Genomic DNA, 17,220 nt, shown 5'->3' on the forward strand with positions numbered 1-17,220 from the left:
TCAGAGCTTATACAATATATTCTTTTGAATACATGCCAACTAGAACTTTATATATTAAAATACATATTATTCACCTCTCTTCTGATATGGCCTTCAGTAAGGAGAACTGACCTTTCTTGTTCCACATTGCTCTTTACTCTTCTTGAAACCTACGTGTAAATCACTTACACGCTAAGTCTATGACTTAGTGAGGGAATAAACATTTAATGTAAACTATAACTTGTAATCATGCATGAACAATTACTGCTATCACATCATACTCAAACATATATTCATTCATATTTCTATTCTCTTGTTTATATGATCTATTATGTTCATATCATATAATTCATATCACAAAACACATACATATATCACATACATTGTATTCAATGTTATCTCTTACTAGCCCATGTACACCTGTGAGAACTGTAGATATGTGAGTCTATTGAGGTTATGCACTATGCTGTCACCACAGCTCGTAAGGGGTCCCACTAGGGGCTATGAAATTTTATCCCAAAGGACCACTATGAAATATCCCGTAGGATCACTGTATGTCCCGAAGGACCTCGTAGACCCTTGACTCTTGGCATGCCAACTATACCTATAGCTCTCGTATCATATAACATGGACATTTTCACTTATATCATTTCACATATACACTTTCATATCACATGTCATATAAGCTCATAGCTTCTTTCACATATACATGTAGTCACATAGCTTTTTTTTCATATTCTCATAGGATCACATAGTTCATATCTTATACTTTGTTTTCTCATGTTCACATATATCATGTCATATGACTCATATCTTTCTCATGCAGTTACATAGTTCAGTTTCACATATGTTCATATATATAGATATTACATAGCACATACTTCTCATATAATCATGCATACATACAATTCATGTCATTTATATACGTATAATCATATATCATGCATTCTAACATAGGAAATAGACTTGTCGCAAGTCTTGTTTCCATTTAGCACCATAAACTAACTAATATGCACTCACCTTGGCCTCACTAAGTTTCAATCCCATTTATGATTCCTTTCTTTCGATCGAATCTTAACTTGATAGTCATCCCAGAACTTGCTCGATATCTATATAATCATACATTGATACATATCAGTATCCAATTGATATATTCTAATCTATCATTTCTTAGACCAAAAGAAAGGTCTAATTCTATTTTCCCTTGAAGTGTATCGGTACATTCTACAGTGTATCGATGCATCCCTTAACATGTGCATCGATGCACTACCCATGCATTGGTACATAAATCACCTTCGATGTTTCAATCTTAAGGGGGTGCATCGATACACTCCTTATGCATCGATGCACTAATTGCATTCAGTGTTCATTTATTTGAGAATGCATCGATACACATTGAAGATGCATCGATGCACACAACCCAAAAATTTCATTTGAGCCCGAAAATTCTTACTTTGTCCTAAAATTCTACTTATTAACCCCTCCTTATGCCTTAAAACTCATCTATACATATGTAAACCTTCTTATAACACTATTACACTTCATTATCCTTCATAATTCACCATAATTCTTGAATCAAATAATTTCATCAAATTTTCTATGTGTTCTTAATTCAATTCTATCACCTCTAACTTCTTAATTAACCCTTTGACAAGTCAAATTTAACTTCAAACTCTGTTAACTCCTTCTATTTCAATAATTCACTTAAAAACTCATTTTTCTTAATCTCTTATAACTTGTTCATTTTGGAGTTTTAGGTCACCATAAATCTTCCCTTACTCTTTCTTGTCACTCAAGAATCAAAAGAAACCATAAGATTGAAGAAACAAGCAAATTAAATCCAACTCACCTTATACATGAAGACATGGGAAGAAGAAGAAATTGAACCCCATCTATCTTTCTCATTTTACACGTGGTTATCTCTTTTATAAAGAGATAAAAAAATCTTTATTTGCAAAGATCAATTTACCCTTACTTCCTTACATATTTACCAAATAATCCTCAAAATATTCCTAATTAAGTCTCTAAACTTTCAGATCTTTCAAAATTAGACTTCAAATTTTCAAAACTTTCATTTTAGTCACTTGCTATAATTTTGGGATGTTACACATCTGCAGCAGAAGAGGTGGACCAAATGTCTGCAGTTTGCAATAAGAAGATTGTTTGTTTTTAATGTCTGCAGACTGCTAAAATAAACTGAAATATAAATAAACTGATTTTTTAAACTATACTCAAATAACTATTTTTGCTATTAATTTTTTAAAAATTATAAAATGTCATTAAATTTAATGAATTATTACAAAATAGTCACTATAATGTTGTAATAAATTATAAAAGTTCGATAATATAATAATTATTTTATAGTATTTAGATAAATTTATTAATAATTTTATAATATTTTGATAAATTTAATAAGTATTTTATAATTTTTTAAACTTTATTGACGAAAATGATCATTTGTATATAACTAAACGATATCTAATATACTTTATTTGAAAAAATATATTAAATAAATATTATACGAATTTTATTATTATAAATTATTACATCTACGGACTATTAGATTTTGGTTTTAATACTATATATCATTTTAAAAATTATTATTAAATCAATCGATAATGAAATCAATTTGATTTTAATTCAATCTGTTTGTTTCTGTTTAAGTAATTGTTAAAAAATTTATATTTTAATTCTCAATTATTATCGATTCACAAATATATCAATACTCGATTTTATAATATCATTTTAATTTATTCGAGTGGTACAATCCGATTCTAGTAACATAAAAAATATATATATAATATATACTCCATATAATATACATCAATTAGTATTTTTCTATTTAGAAAAAATATATTATTTGTTATTTATTTATTTATTATATATAAAGGGACTTTCGTACTTCCAGAATTAAATGATAAGAATCATATTTTCAATAGTGTGAATATTTTTTATTAAAATATTTATTTTATCTTTTAATGTTAATAATTGTATATCCCCGTGATTTTCTAAGTTTTTATATAAAAAAAAGTTTACTAAGTTTAATATATTTTTTCAAATAAAGTATATTAGATATCATTGAGTTATATACAAATGATCATTTTAGTCAATAAAGTTTAAAAAATTATAAAATACTTCTTAAATTTATTAAAAGATTATAAAATTATTAATAAATTTATCTAAATACTATAAAATAATTATTATATTATCGAACTTTTATAATTTATTACAACATTATAGTGACTATTTTGTAATAATTCATTAAATTTAATGACATTTTATATTTTTTTTTAAAAATTAATAGCAAAAATAGTTCTTTGAAGAGGTTAGAAGAGCTTTGAAGACATATGTCCACCTCTGCGCCAAGAAGAGAACGTGCATATGTTAGAAGAGCTTATGTCTTCTAAAAAACAAATGGTCTGCAAAGCCCAATGTCTGCGCGTGGTCTGCGCGGCGCAGACATAAGAGCTTTGAAGACCTTAAACAGTGAAAACAAACACCACCTTATTGATTAATCATTGGATTTTTATCCTAAAAACCCAGGTTTGATTCCTACCACATTTCACCATCTCATTAGATAAAATTAATTTAACAAATAAAATATATATATCATGTTATCATTTTTAAACACGTAGTATATGTCATGACATTGTTTGTGTACACGATAGAGTGTCATATTAGCCCTTTGTTCATATAGGACGTGTCACATCAGCAACATAGATCATGCATAATATTAATGATTCATTTTAAAGCAAATACATCCTTAATGAACGAATGTTAAACTTTGATAATTATTAGGGATCAAATTGATTTTTTTTAAGTATAAGTGACTAAAGTATAATTATCTAAAAGTTTTAAGACTAACTCATAAATTATTCTAAAGTTTAATTCGATTAATATTTAGACCAATAATGACTTTAATCAAGTTAATATAAGTTTAGAAGTCTTTAAGGATTATCTTATCACTTATTAAAAATTTGAGGGACTAAATTTTAGATTTTAAACATTGTAAGGTTTGAAACAAAAAAAGATTAATCTTTCTTAGAAGGAGTTTTGAAACTAGAGGTATAAGTTTTGAAACTTGATCAAAAATTTCGAAATTACTAAACCTTCTAAAATATCAGTATCGAAATTAATTGGAGAATTTTCAAAACTCATCAACATCAATTTCGAAACTAAGTTAAAAGTTTCGAAACTCTTTTCCTACTTGAGCTTCAAGTAATATGATTCAGTTGTCTTATTAAATAAGTAAAGCTCAAAGGTCATTCAAGCACTCAAAAATGCACCTAACGGCCAATATTAATATGCACTTGTTTTACCAACATATAACTAAATGCATGAGAAGAAATGGCAAGGAGTCGGGTTAGGTTAAGTTGTTGGTCAATTCGACGCGATCCAAAAAATATATATTATCTACCTGAATTCGATCCGACCCAAAGAACATGTTTCTTCTATTCAAACGTGATCTAACTTAAATTTTAAGAGTATAAACTCAATTTATTCAACATACAATTAGGACCTAATTAAAAAAAGATATAGAAAAAGGATGTATTATATCAATTATCTCTAAATTTATAAGAAAAAGTATACTAATACTCTCAAATCAGGTTGGATTGAAGGTTTTTCACCCTTCACTCGAATCTGACACTTGAACTAAACTTAAGTTTTTTTTAAATGACCTGATAAAATTAAATCAAATTAAAATTTATTGATTTCGGGTTAAATTACTATCCCTTACATGAGTTTAAAATCGAAAAAAATAGCATGAAATACATGAGAAATACCACATGAGTTGCCATTTTAAAATATTTAAAATTTTAATATTTTAATGAGCATTTTCGTTAAAAATAATTTAGCTTTATTTTCTTTCTGAAAATCGGTAATCAAATTCAACTAAAAAATAGGAGATATTTTGATAAAAAAATTATAAACATTAATAAATAAATTTACTATTATGTTTAATTTTAAATATCAGTTCAATTTTATTGGACCGGACATGATCCACTAACATTTCTCTCAAAAACATGTTTGCAGTCAAATGATCCTAGCAGAAGCAGTTGTATACTAAACCCAAACATAAAAACTGAAGCCTGTAAGGCTTGAAATTACATATCAACAGAAGCCCAAGAAAAAGAACTCCGACAGAGCTTCAAAGTTCTCCAATGGCCGATTCTAGACGTCATTTCAAGACCAATCAATCTGTGTCTGCTTCTGAACCAGAAAGGATAGAAATCAGCTCAAAAAGCAGACCACTTGAAACTTTTTGTCCTTTGCGTATCTATTCGCAGGCCACATGTTTGCTGTCATGTCTGAAAGGAAAACAACAAATGTAATATGAAAAAACCGACACAGTCTGACATTCTCAATTCTCAACCCCATGTCCGAAATCCAAATCCCACCACTTATACGATTAATCTAATCCGATTACTTCTCAGTATCTTTTTTCTTCATATAATATGTAAAAAAAGAAAAGTGGAACAAAAAGGAAGCCAATAGAATAGTGTATAGGAAAAAACAATGTTGGCGAATGAATCGGGTGGTTCGACTTTCGATCTTCCCGAGGAAGTGTTGCAAGTATTACCGTCTGATCCTTTCGATCAACTCGATGTGGCCCGTAAGATCACCTCCATTGCTCTCTCCACGCGCGTTTCTTCACTTGAAGCCGAGTCTTCTTCTCTTAAACATAAGCTTGCCGAGAAAGACCAACAAATCGCCGATTTGTGTGCCCAGATCGAAGCCCTCGAGGCTTCTTTGTCTGAAACCTCGGATAAGCTCGTTAATGTAGACCAGGAGAAGGTAAGTCCTGTCTGAGTTTGTCTTTTGATTAGTTTCTTCCTTTTTTTTTCTTTAGAAATTAAATGATTGAATTCTCTGTTTTTTGTTCTTTGGTAGGAGAGCTTGTTGAAAGATAATGCTTCCCTTTCTAATACTGTAAGGAAGCTTCAGAGAGATGTTTCCAAGGTTAAATGTTAATGGGGTTTTCATTACATGTCTGTGTTTTTTGTTGATTGATTGTCTGAAGCTGGGAAATTTGGGTTCATAACTGGGTTTTTTATTTAACATAGTTAAGTAGTTGGTTAGAAATTGTAATGAAGCTTTGCTTTTTGTTAGTGAAACTTAATTACTGGGAGGAAATATTGAAATGTTGAAGAATTTTTTATTTTCATGCAAAGTAGAGGGTTCACTTTAAATTTTTGTTACCATAGTTCCTTCTTGAATTTGTTGATAAGGGGAGACATAAGAATTTATTGATGTTTTTGAATGTTTTCATCTTGTTGATTATATGTGTGTTGCATAAAAAAGATGAGAATTTTCTAAATTTGAATGTGGTCTTCAATTGATTCATATGAAATATCGAGGGTATGTGGTTTAAGCTAAATGGTGTTAGGGAATTTGGGAAGTAGTTTTCAAGGGTTTTACTAGACAATGTAGTCTGAGGTTCGACTGTTTCGAGAATGTGCAGTTGGAGGTCTTTAGAAGGAAGCTTATGCAATCGCTTCAAGACGATGAAGAAAGTTCTGTAAGTAGTCCCACTAGATTGCTCTGTTGGTTCTTCCCGGGATTTCCTTTTAGGATAATACTTTAAAGTGTTCTGACTTGCTAATCTTTGTTTCTGCTACAGGCCACAGGGGGTCGTCCAATCGTAGCGAAGCCAACACCATCAGGTAAGATTTTCTTTTTTCTATTCACTCAGACGACCTCGTTTGAACTTCATTTGTGCATTTTATCTATAATATAGATTGAATGTTCATTCCTTTGGTTCAAGGTGCCTTCCTTACAGTTATTTGTCTAATGCATAAGCTACTTGCTGTGCTCAAGTCTTTGTCCTTTCCTTATGATGTTAATCCCTGGTTCTTTTCTACTTTCCAGAAGATGCTGCCGCCTTGCTTTCAAGAACTGCTTCAATGCGCAGCCAGTACTCTGATACAGGAAATTCATATACGGAGGATCGTGACACAGATGGTACATAACAGTCTATGTTCATTTTGCCATTGCTGTAGAATTTTTCATAAACAGGATCTTCTGTTTCGGTGCTTATGGATATTTTGTTCATGCATGTCTGTTATCATGAAAAGAAAAATTCAAATGATTGCAACTGAGTGCACTGAGATCTATTCTTTTCCCCTAATCCTTTTGTCTATTTCTCTTACTGGATACCATTTTAGCGGCACCCTCGAGACCTGCCATACCTCATGGCCTCCTGCTAGCATCACAAACAACCACACCTCGGATGACTCCTCCAGGTTCCCCACCAAGTGTGTCAGCCTCTGCATCTCCCACAAGGACTTCTAAGCCAGTGTCTCCTAGGAGGCATGCAGTTTCATTTTCTACCTCAAGAGGCATGTTTGATGACAGGTCATCAGTATCAAGCACCGATTCCGGATCACAGTCTGGTTAGTTCGAAACTGTTCTAATATAAGCCCTTATCGAGAATCTAATTGCTTGTAGAGCTAGATGTGTAGTTCTGCAATACTACTTTCCCTGCAAATTCTATAGTATTTAACATATAATATCATGACATCTTTTAGTGATATGTTCCAGGTCGCACTCGGGTTGATGGAAAAGAGTTCTTCCGTCAAGTGAGGTAAATATATCTGTATTACAAGAACTTGTAACGGCAGAAAGAGTCAGCTGTTGTGGATGATGAATTATGAAGAATCTATGTATCCGGTCATATAGCTCGAATTGATTTGTAGTTTGTTCTTGCTTCTCATTTTACATTACCGGCTTTCAAGTTTTGCATAGCTTCGTATCTCACCCCAAACTTGTTTCATCAGAAGCCGCTTGTCATATAAGCAGTTTGGTGCATTCCTGACAAATGTTAAAGAACTAAACTCCCAAAAACAAACGAGAGAAGTATGCAACTTCTTGTCTCACACGTTTTCTTCATTCTATTTGTTTCTCGTTGCTGAGTTTTCATCTCCATTTTTTATCTCTGACTTATCCAGGAGACTTTAAGGAAAGCAGAGGAGATTTTCGGCCCGGATAACAGAGATCTGTATGCAATATTTGAGGGTTTGATCAATCGCAATGTCCATTAAATCAGCCGAGTAATCATCGGTTTTTTTCTACTTTGTGATTTATTTAGTAAAATTTTTAGTGTAAAGTTACCTAATAAAGCATCTATTCTGACAACTTAACAAAAAAAAACTTAATTCCTATTGGCTATAAATTTGTTCATCCGTTGTTCCATCGGTGAAAAACCATCAAACTGTATGTCAAAGGTTGAGATTTGAATCTTTGAACTCCAACCGTTCTGAAGATATTCCGTCTTCCTCTGCATTTCGTATTAAGGATCATAATTTTTTGCTGGTTTGACAGTAAGCATTGTGTCATTATTAAGCACTGCATATTGTATGGCTTATGTAGCCTTTTAGCAGAGGGAGAAAATGAAAAACCATAAACAAAAATTTATGCGATATTGGTTGAATATGTATCTGGTTTCTTTCCAACAGCAGTTTTTGAAGGTAAAGGAGTAAACAAAGAGTAAGATAATCCCTCAAGTTCAGTGCATTAAAATTCAAAGATAACCCCAAAAGTGTTTTGCTGGTTGAATTATCAGCAAAATATATTTGGCAAATGCTTACAAACAGAAAGTGGAAGAAGACAAAGAAACATGGTGGTTTCTTCCACGTGTCAAAGACCCAAACTTGTCAGATTTGCTAAACATAGGTTCAAATTTATTCTTCTTTTTTTCATTTTTTTAAAAAGTAACTCTTTTATCTGAATTTCTGCTAAAAAAAGGGGATGAATTAAGAATTAAGAATTAAGAATGAAGAGATGGGAGAAAGCCTACTTTTAGTCACAAAGAGATATCTGTCAAGAAAACTATATGGATATTAAAGAAAGCTTAGAGAATAATGGCAACCCTCTACTCCATTTCTTATATTTCTCATCATTCTCTCTTTCTCTAATCTTTTGGCTTCTCAGGTCTCCCTGGTTTGACCATCTCTGAAAAGCCATGGGGGATGCAAATGAAGCTTCTGATAATACAAGGTACTTTGTATATGATTTTTGTTTCTGATCCTGGTTGTTTTCCATGTGTTTTGTGTTTTTGCAGCATTGGGTTTTACTTGTTTATATATTTTTGAATGATCTTTTTGGCTTTCTTGCATTAAGGCTCTTATGTTTCCAATGATTTCAAATCTGTTTATGCTTTGATGATTTCAATTTTCTTTACATATAATGCGTGTGTATTTATGTTCAAAACGGAATAGAAGAAAATTTTGTATGACTCGGACTCCATTATGTATGTGTTCAACATGGATATGTTCATTTTCGAAAAAATGTTTTTCCATGTTCTCATAAGGACCTTAGATTTATTTCTCCATAGACACAGAATTTTTCTTACTCGGACTCCGATATGTATGTGTTCGACACGTTTTTTGGACATGTTATGCATCTTAGATTTATACTTCGGCAATCTATGTTCGTCTTCGAGGCATGCTTAATTGATAATTTCTTGTCACTGTTTATACTAACTGACATGCTGCTTTTTTGTTTATTTCTTGCCATATTGTTTCATACTGCCATTCGTTTTCCCCTCGTTGATAGTATCATCTGTTTGTATCTTTTCTCCTCTTGTTTTAGTGAACCATCCATTGCCGGAAAAAGGTCCAATAGAACAATCACTGACAAGACCATATAGGAGCCTCTTCGTTTTGTGAGGAATTTACATCGAGTCGGTTTCTCAGCCACGGTTGTATCTCTTGGTATTCAATCATCCTTTCTATTTTCTTCGGAGTTAATATGGTTTAGAGACTATAATAGATATTCTAATGTTAGATCCTATATGATGTTAGGCTTGGAATCTTTAAACACCGAAGTGAAGAAAATTGATGCAGTGCCTCCGGATGCTGCGTGGGATGATTGCTCAACAAGTATTGCAGAATCAATCGAACCTAGAAGTGAAGCATCAGAAGAACCTGCGGGATCTGAGACAACCGGTTCTCAAAGCTACCCAAGTTTGGGTAGTCTAGTTCAACTGCGTGGCTTTTTTGGTTTACTGAAAAAGGGACCCGGAATCCCCTCTCAAGTCTTGCTAAAGAAGGGCAAAAGAAGCGGAGATGACATGGTTCCACCACTAGAGTCGACTTTGAATGCAGAACTAAGCTGTTTTAAGTCATCCTGGAAGAACTTTTCGCTCTCGGAGCTTGAGGAAGCAACCGATAACTTCAGTGATGGTATATTTCCTCCTACATGATCATTGTTTTTGTAATTTTGATCTGGTTATAATGTCGAATTTCCACTTGGAAAAAGAATAATGTTCCCATGACATTCTCTTATTGACCAACTAGGCTGACAAACACTCATATTGCCATTGTTTTTGAGAAGAAAATTTGATAGGGAAAGGAGGGTATGCAGAAGTTTACAAAGGGCAACTGAAAACCGGAATGTATGTTGTGGTAAAGCAGCTAATGAAAGGTTCACCAGAAGAGATGACTATTGATTTCTTGTCCGAGCTTGGAATTATAGTTCATGTTGATCATCCCAATATTGCTAAAACGATTGGCTATGGTGTTGAAGGGGGAATGCACCTTGTTCTTCAATTGTCTCCCCATGGAAGCCTGGCGTCGATACTTTACGGTTTGTTTTCTGCAAAACCTCTTAAGTTTGGTTTCTTCACAAGTTCATATAAAAAAAGAAATTAGCAGTTAAACTTGTCATCGTTCATATACAGGTCCTAGGGAGAAACTGAATTGGAGCGTCCGATTCAAGATTGCTGTAGGGACTGCCGAAGGCCTTGGCTATCTTCATGAAGGTTGCCAGCGAAGAATTATCCATAAAGATATCAAGGCGGCAAACATATTGCTTTCAGAGCATTTTGATGCTCAGGTAAAACTCGAACTCTAACTTAGAATTCTGTAGAATTGCAGATAAAAAGGTCTTACTTAAGATGTTCCTTTGCTTATGGTTGAATTTCCAACGTAATTGCTGATCTCAGATGTTGGCCTTTCAAAGTGGTTTCCTGATCAATGGACCCATCATACCGTCTCTAAAGTCGAAGGCACATTTGGGTTCATAGTTTAAAACTTCACTCGGTTTCTGTACATCGAAAAGTTCTTTTATTGTATGCGAATGTTAATAAGAATCTATGTCATCGCAGTTACCTTTCTCCCGAGTTGTTCATGCACGGCATAGTCGATGAAAAAACGGATGTCTATGCTTTCGGCGTACTGTTGTTGGAGCTCATCACAGGGAGGCAAGCCGTCGATAGTTCACACCGAAGCCTTCTTATCTGGGTGGGTTTGGTTTACCAAAAAGAGAATTTATACTCGTATCAGATACGCACTCCGAGTCATCCACTTATTCGTCTTGCAGGCAAAACCATTGATTGCAGAGAATAAAATCAAGGAGCTCATTGATCCAACTCTGGGGGATGACTATGACCTGGACGAGTTAAAACGTTGTATTGCAACAGCTTCGATCTGTATAGATCAGTCCGCGATAGATCGACCCCAAATGAGCCAGGCATGTCCTTCCCTTTTCATCACAAGTTTACTTGCAATAAGTAAAACTGAAGAATGTTGTAAACCCGGAATGATTCAAACATTGCATTTCATTGCAGGCTTTAGCCATCCTTAAAGGTGATGTTTGCTGCCTTGAGATGCTGAAAGAACGGTCCGCTCATCGGAGGATTTACTCCGAAGAGATCTTCGATGCAGAAGAATATAACTTAACCAAGTGTTCGAATGATCAAAATAGTCAGATTAACAAAGTTTGAGGGATTAAAACAGTTTGAAACAAGGAGAAAAAGTCCATGTGAAAAATATAATATAAACACATGTTTTTGTATTTCACACATCTTTGTTATTATCCTTTGAAGTCCATAGTTTGAGCATTATGTAGGGGTATAAACGTTTTTTTTTGTTAAATGATTAAGAGTAATCTTTGAATAAATACTGTTTTGTATTCACCCCAAATTAATCATTAATTTTAAATGCATCAAGCGGTCATAGTGGTTAAAGGGAATATAATATTCCCTTAAGGTCTTGAGCTTGAGCAGATACATCTACAAGGTGTGTCTGTGTTGTCAATTATTAATAAAGATTTTGAATATATATTTCCCTTATAATTATCCCAACTAAACATAAAAACAAGATAGAACATTATTTTATTTTGGTTCTTAACAAAATTGTTTAAAATAAATTTATATATAATTAAATAAATTATATATATAATATATATATATATAACAATGTAAATTTAAATAAAAACCTACGTAAATTTATTTTTCAAATATTATTTAATATATTAATTATATAGTGCAACACAGACAATTTATGATTTTTTATGAGAAACTTTTTAGTCTACATTAGGAGTTAAATTTATTATATATATATATCACAAAAATAATTTAATAAAATTAATTTTTAAATAAATTTTTACGTATGGATGAATTAAACGTTAGAATCTTATCTTCTACAAATCAAATTCCCCATAAGATTCTCACAAATCACAATGATACCATTTAGTTCTCAAATATAAAATAGTTTGGTGAATCATAATCATAATTAGAGATGAGTTAGATAAAGATAAAATTTTTATTGGTCCAAATTTGATCTAAATATTTAAAATTTCTACTTGAATATGACATGATTCGAGTCATTTTTCGTTCGCCTCAAATGCGATCACTTGATCTGCTGCTACTGAAAGGTTCAATCTTTATCTTTTCTCAGTTGTTATATTTAGGGTTAAAGTATAATAGAAGTTTATAAAGAGTTAATTTCATCATATGTATTCAGAAAAGGATACTCTTTCTAAATTGGTTCCTAAATTTTTAAATATTTTAATTTCATCCCTAAACCATAGCTATCATTCTAAGTCAGTCCCCAAACATTTAAATATTTTATTTTCATCCCTAAACTATATCCTTTGTTCTAAATTAATCCCTAAACTTTTGAATATAATTGCATCTTTCAAAGACGGGGGACAAACACATAATTTTACGTTAAAAAGAGTAAATTTTTAAAATTTTAAGATGAAACAACCTTTAAAAATTCTAAAAAAATAAAAAAAATATTTTTAAAAAAAATCTAAAATATATAATAATTTTAAATTTTAAAGAGTCGATAACCGTCCCACCGTCCATCTCTGCCAAAGACAATATGGAGGACAAGTTTTTGTGATTTTATATGCCAAAGTGCAATGGAATATCCATCATAACAACATTGAATGAAATCTTCAATGATATAATATTAAAATAGAAAAATAATAAATCAATTAAATATAACAAACGATAAGGATTCTATCTCGACCTCATTGGTTGTCCCTTGAAAATAAATTAAAAGGGTAGACATCACATACGAGAAAAGAAAAACATATCTTGGCTCTAGCGGTTTCTTATTTACTAATTAGAAAAATATTTTTCAAAAATAAGAAAAATTATTAAATTATGCTGAAATATTTTTTATTATGGAATTTTAAAAATTATAAAATAATTATTATTTTTAAATAATTATTATTATTTATTAATTTATTATCAAATGATTATTAAATTTATTGAGATATTACGAAATAATTATTGAATTTATTTTTATTTTGTAATCTACAATGATTTTTTTTATCATAGTTTAATAAAATTAATAATTATTTATAATTTATAAAATTAAAGTGATAAAAGTTATTTTAATATACTTTAATGATTATTTATATAAAAATTGAATAAAAGAAAATTAATTTAGAAAATTAAAATAAATTGTTAAAATTTTAAAAATTATAAAATTATAATTTTTTTGAATAATTATGAAATAGTAATTAAATTTATCAAAATTATGAAATAGTAATTAAATTTATCAAAATATTATAAAATAATCTCTAAATTTATCAAAATTTATCTTTATTTTATAATATATAGTGAATGTTTTGTAATAATTTAATAATTATCTTATAACTTTTAAAATTTTAATGATAAAAAATTATTTTAATATAATTTAATAATTATTTATACAGATTATGTAAAAATTAAATAAAAGACAACTAATTTAGAAGTAAGATTAGCTGTACCAAATCTTGTTGTATCCTAACAAGATTCTGTGGATATCTTCAAAATTATTATATTAAAGAAAATAAAGATTGAAATTAGTGTCATAACGTGGAGAGGTCAACGCTTCAAATCAATTTTATTACCAAGTAGCTCATACGAATCACCCTGCCACGTGGCATGGACTACCACCACAATCTCAAATAAATTAATTAAAAAAATCAAATAAACACTTTTAGGTTTCAATACATTACGGTTAAAATATGCAATTTTTTAAAATTATATTTAATGTTATATTTTAATTATATGTATAAAAAAATTCAATAGAACTAATACAGTAATATTATTATTAAATATTAAATGAAATATAATTAAAATAAAATCAAAACGTAATTTAATGATTAAATATGATTTAAAAAGAAAAGTAATTAGATGGTCAAAACATAACCACACACGTAATTAGATGATTAAATACATAATTTATCATAGAGTATTCTATTCGATGTTATCAAATTATTCATATGAGTGAATAATAATATTTTATGTAAAATTAGGAAAAAAATACATTTTTTAATGAAATATCTAAGATATCAAATATCATAAATTTTATGTCTAAAAATATCATTTTATTAATAATTTTTTGCATATCTACTTTAAAAAATCTGATTAGTTTAAATATAAATTTGAGAATAAATTTTTGTTAGATATTAATTTAAAATAAATTAATTAATTCAAGTATGTAATTATATTTTAACTTCAGTTAAAATAATGTTCGAAATATAAATTTTCTAAAATAATAAAGTAATTAAATAAAAAAAAACTTGTTGAAAAGCATACAGTGGTGAATGTAATACAGAAAATTGAGATAGTTTGTTTCATTCTAATCTAATAATATTTTAATAATAAATTTACAATTTTTTCTTTGAAAATGGTTATAAATAAAGAGAAAAAGACACAAAACAAATGAAAGAGTAACAGTTGCAATCAAATCACAAATCCAGATAAAAAGGAAAACCCACCCATTATAGACTACAAGTAGACCAACAGCTAAAATAAGCAAAGGGAATAATATTTTGGATTTTTGTTATCGAATCCCTTTGTCAAAAGCATTTATACCCTGCTATTGAGCTCATCTATTGGTTCATTTCAACGCCAAAGATCTAAAATTTAAGCCACAACCCTTCTTCTTTGTTGGGTCATTAAGCTTTTTGTATCTGGAAAAACTTTTTTATATTTGCATAGAGAGAGAGAGAGAGAGAGAGGAAGAAACAAAGGGCAAAGACAATGGAAGTGGCTCAGATGCAAAGAAGTTTGGTGGACTACACAAAGACCTTGTTTATGGAGGTAAAAATGAAGTTTTTAAATGTACAAATTTGTTAACAAAAAACCCTATTTTTTGTCTCTGTTTTGTTGTTCTTGGTTCGATTTTTTGCTTACTTTTTGTCTTTTTTTTTTGGGGGGGGGAGAAGGGTTTCTTGGATGCTCAGTTTTTACAGCTTCAACAGCTTCAAGATGAGAGCAACCCTGACTTTGTCGTTGAAGTTGTCTCTCTTTTCTTTGATGATTCTGAGAAACTTCTCAATGATCTCTCCATGGCTTTGTAAGAACTCACTCTTGTCTCACTTTCTCTTTCTACCATGGATGTTTCCCCCCTACAGCTTAGAGTAAAAACTGTCTTTTTTTATACAGAGATCAGCCAAATGTTGATTTCAAAAAAGTTGATGCTCATGTTCATCAATTGAAGGGCAGTAGTTCCAGGTGCAAAATCCTTAACAATTCTTAAATTTTATGTTTTATTTTTCTTCTGAATCCTATACTTTCACTGAAAAACCTGACTGAACTTGTTAGATCCAACCTTTCGAGTGATTGAGAGGTGAAACAACATGAAAATAGAATCAAAATTTTAAAAAGGTAATATTTTCTTGTTTGATTAATGAATCAGTGGTTCATCTTTGTGTGTGTGTCAACAGCATTGGTGCACAGAAAGTAAAAGATGCCTGCATTGCATTTCGCAACTTCTGCGAGGAGCAGAACATCGATGCGTGGGTTGCTTTACTCTGTCTAAATCTTCTTATTTACAATATATTCGAACTTGAGATTCGAATACGATGTCTTATGAAATTTTCAGGACCCTGAGATGCCTTCAACAAGTGAAACATGAGTATTACCTTGTGAAGAACAAGCTTGAAACTTTTCTCGGGGTTTGTATACTTGTATTTACCTAAAGGACATCGATTAGTTTTAAGAGCACTTAGGTTATAAAACTGGGTTTTCTTATCTTCGTTTCCCCGTTTATGATTCTACTGCAGCTAGAGCAACAAATCGTGGCGGCCGGTGGGTCGATTCCGATGATTGAAATGGGTTTTTGAAGACCATAAACATGAAGGGAAAGCATGACTCCGGGGCGGTTTATACAGTAGAAACATTTGGTGTTTTTGTGATTGCACTTCAGTTCTATAATTATAAGGTTCCCTTTTTTATTTGAACTTACCAAGTGAGCTTGTGGTTGTTTGATGTTTGATGAAAGAATGAGAATGTTTCTTACTAGTTTCTCATCCCTAACCTTGGAAACTACCTTTCTGTTGATAATTTCCTCTTGAACTCTATACTGTTTATTCCATTAATGTGGATATTATCCGGTTTGTGAATCGCCGAAATTGCTAGATTTATTCATTGCTCGTGTTTTTCGACAATATTTTATACATGCGGTGAGGAATATTGATTGAAAACAATGCATCATCAGTGTTCTATATTTCTGCAATTTAGTCCTTAATATGATGTTATGCAAAGACAGCATGGAGCCATTTCCTACAAGTTTCCCATTGTTAGAAACAAATCCCATCAGATCATCATCGAAGCTTGTCGTTTCTTACCGAGGCCGACATTTATTTCCGAGAACGAGTCAATGGTAGGCATCCATTCTATAAACGGACAGCATAAAAGTTGTGGGGTCTCTAAATTGATTATTGAAATGACAAACAAACGTACTACTGTGCTGTCTAAATATGAATCCATCTCGGGATATGTTTCCTGTAATGTCAATTATAAATCTGTTGGGACTGTCGCTCTGTCGGCTGCCGAAAATATTGGATATTTACTTGAAAAACAAGAAGAGTAACTTGAAAGCAGTTGACTACAAAGTTCAGATGATATGAATGCTTCCTGCAAGTGAAAAGAGGTTCCGTTCTTGCAGAACAAGAACCCGGAAGTTCTTCAATGTAGAAAGTTGAGTTTGTTTCATTTGCTGCAAGTGTAAA

General features: G+C 31.1%; 3 protein-coding genes across 3 annotated transcripts; all 3 read left to right on the forward strand.

Annotated features, from left to right (window-relative positions):
* The first annotated feature begins 5,333 nt into the window (after nucleotides 1–5,333).
* On the forward strand, nucleotides 5,334–8,183 carry LOC120189435 (uncharacterized protein At4g15545-like). The gene is made up of 9 exons (XM_039192721.1): nucleotides 5,334–5,775; nucleotides 5,872–5,940; nucleotides 6,443–6,499; nucleotides 6,602–6,644; nucleotides 6,850–6,942; nucleotides 7,146–7,373; nucleotides 7,522–7,564; nucleotides 7,758–7,836; nucleotides 7,929–8,183. Exons 1-9 carry the CDS (start codon nucleotides 5,497–5,499, stop codon nucleotides 8,019–8,021), a joined length of 984 nt encoding a protein of 327 aa, XP_039048652.1. The 5' UTR covers nucleotides 5,334–5,496; the 3' UTR covers nucleotides 8,022–8,183.
* Nucleotides 8,184–8,411: 228 nt separating this feature from the next.
* LOC120189605 (receptor-like cytosolic serine/threonine-protein kinase RBK2) lies at nucleotides 8,412–11,778 on the forward strand. Its single transcript, XM_039192839.1, has 10 exons — nucleotides 8,412–8,447; nucleotides 8,574–8,652; nucleotides 8,911–8,976; nucleotides 9,783–10,163; nucleotides 10,315–10,566; nucleotides 10,661–10,815; nucleotides 10,918–10,997; nucleotides 11,087–11,222; nucleotides 11,302–11,451; nucleotides 11,549–11,778. Exons 1-10 carry the CDS (start codon nucleotides 8,412–8,414, stop codon nucleotides 11,702–11,704), a joined length of 1,491 nt encoding a protein of 496 aa, XP_039048770.1. The 3' UTR covers nucleotides 11,705–11,778.
* Nucleotides 11,779–15,069: 3,291 nt separating this feature from the next.
* On the forward strand, nucleotides 15,070–16,581 carry LOC120189436 (histidine-containing phosphotransfer protein 1-like). Its single transcript, XM_039192722.1, has 6 exons — nucleotides 15,070–15,307; nucleotides 15,433–15,563; nucleotides 15,653–15,721; nucleotides 15,934–16,005; nucleotides 16,092–16,164; nucleotides 16,273–16,581. The coding sequence occupies exons 1-6, from the start codon at nucleotides 15,248–15,250 to the stop codon at nucleotides 16,330–16,332; spliced, it is 465 nt and encodes a 154-aa protein (XP_039048653.1). The 5' UTR covers nucleotides 15,070–15,247; the 3' UTR covers nucleotides 16,333–16,581.
* Nucleotides 16,582–17,220: the final 639 nt, after the last annotated feature.

The sequence above is a fragment of the Hibiscus syriacus genome, unplaced genomic scaffold (assembly GCF_006381635.1).
Source record: "Hibiscus syriacus cultivar Baekdansim isolate YM2019G1 unplaced genomic scaffold, ASM638163v2 tig00116958_pilon, whole genome shotgun sequence".
Lineage (NCBI taxonomy): Eukaryota > Viridiplantae > Streptophyta > Magnoliopsida > Malvales > Malvaceae > Hibiscus > Hibiscus syriacus.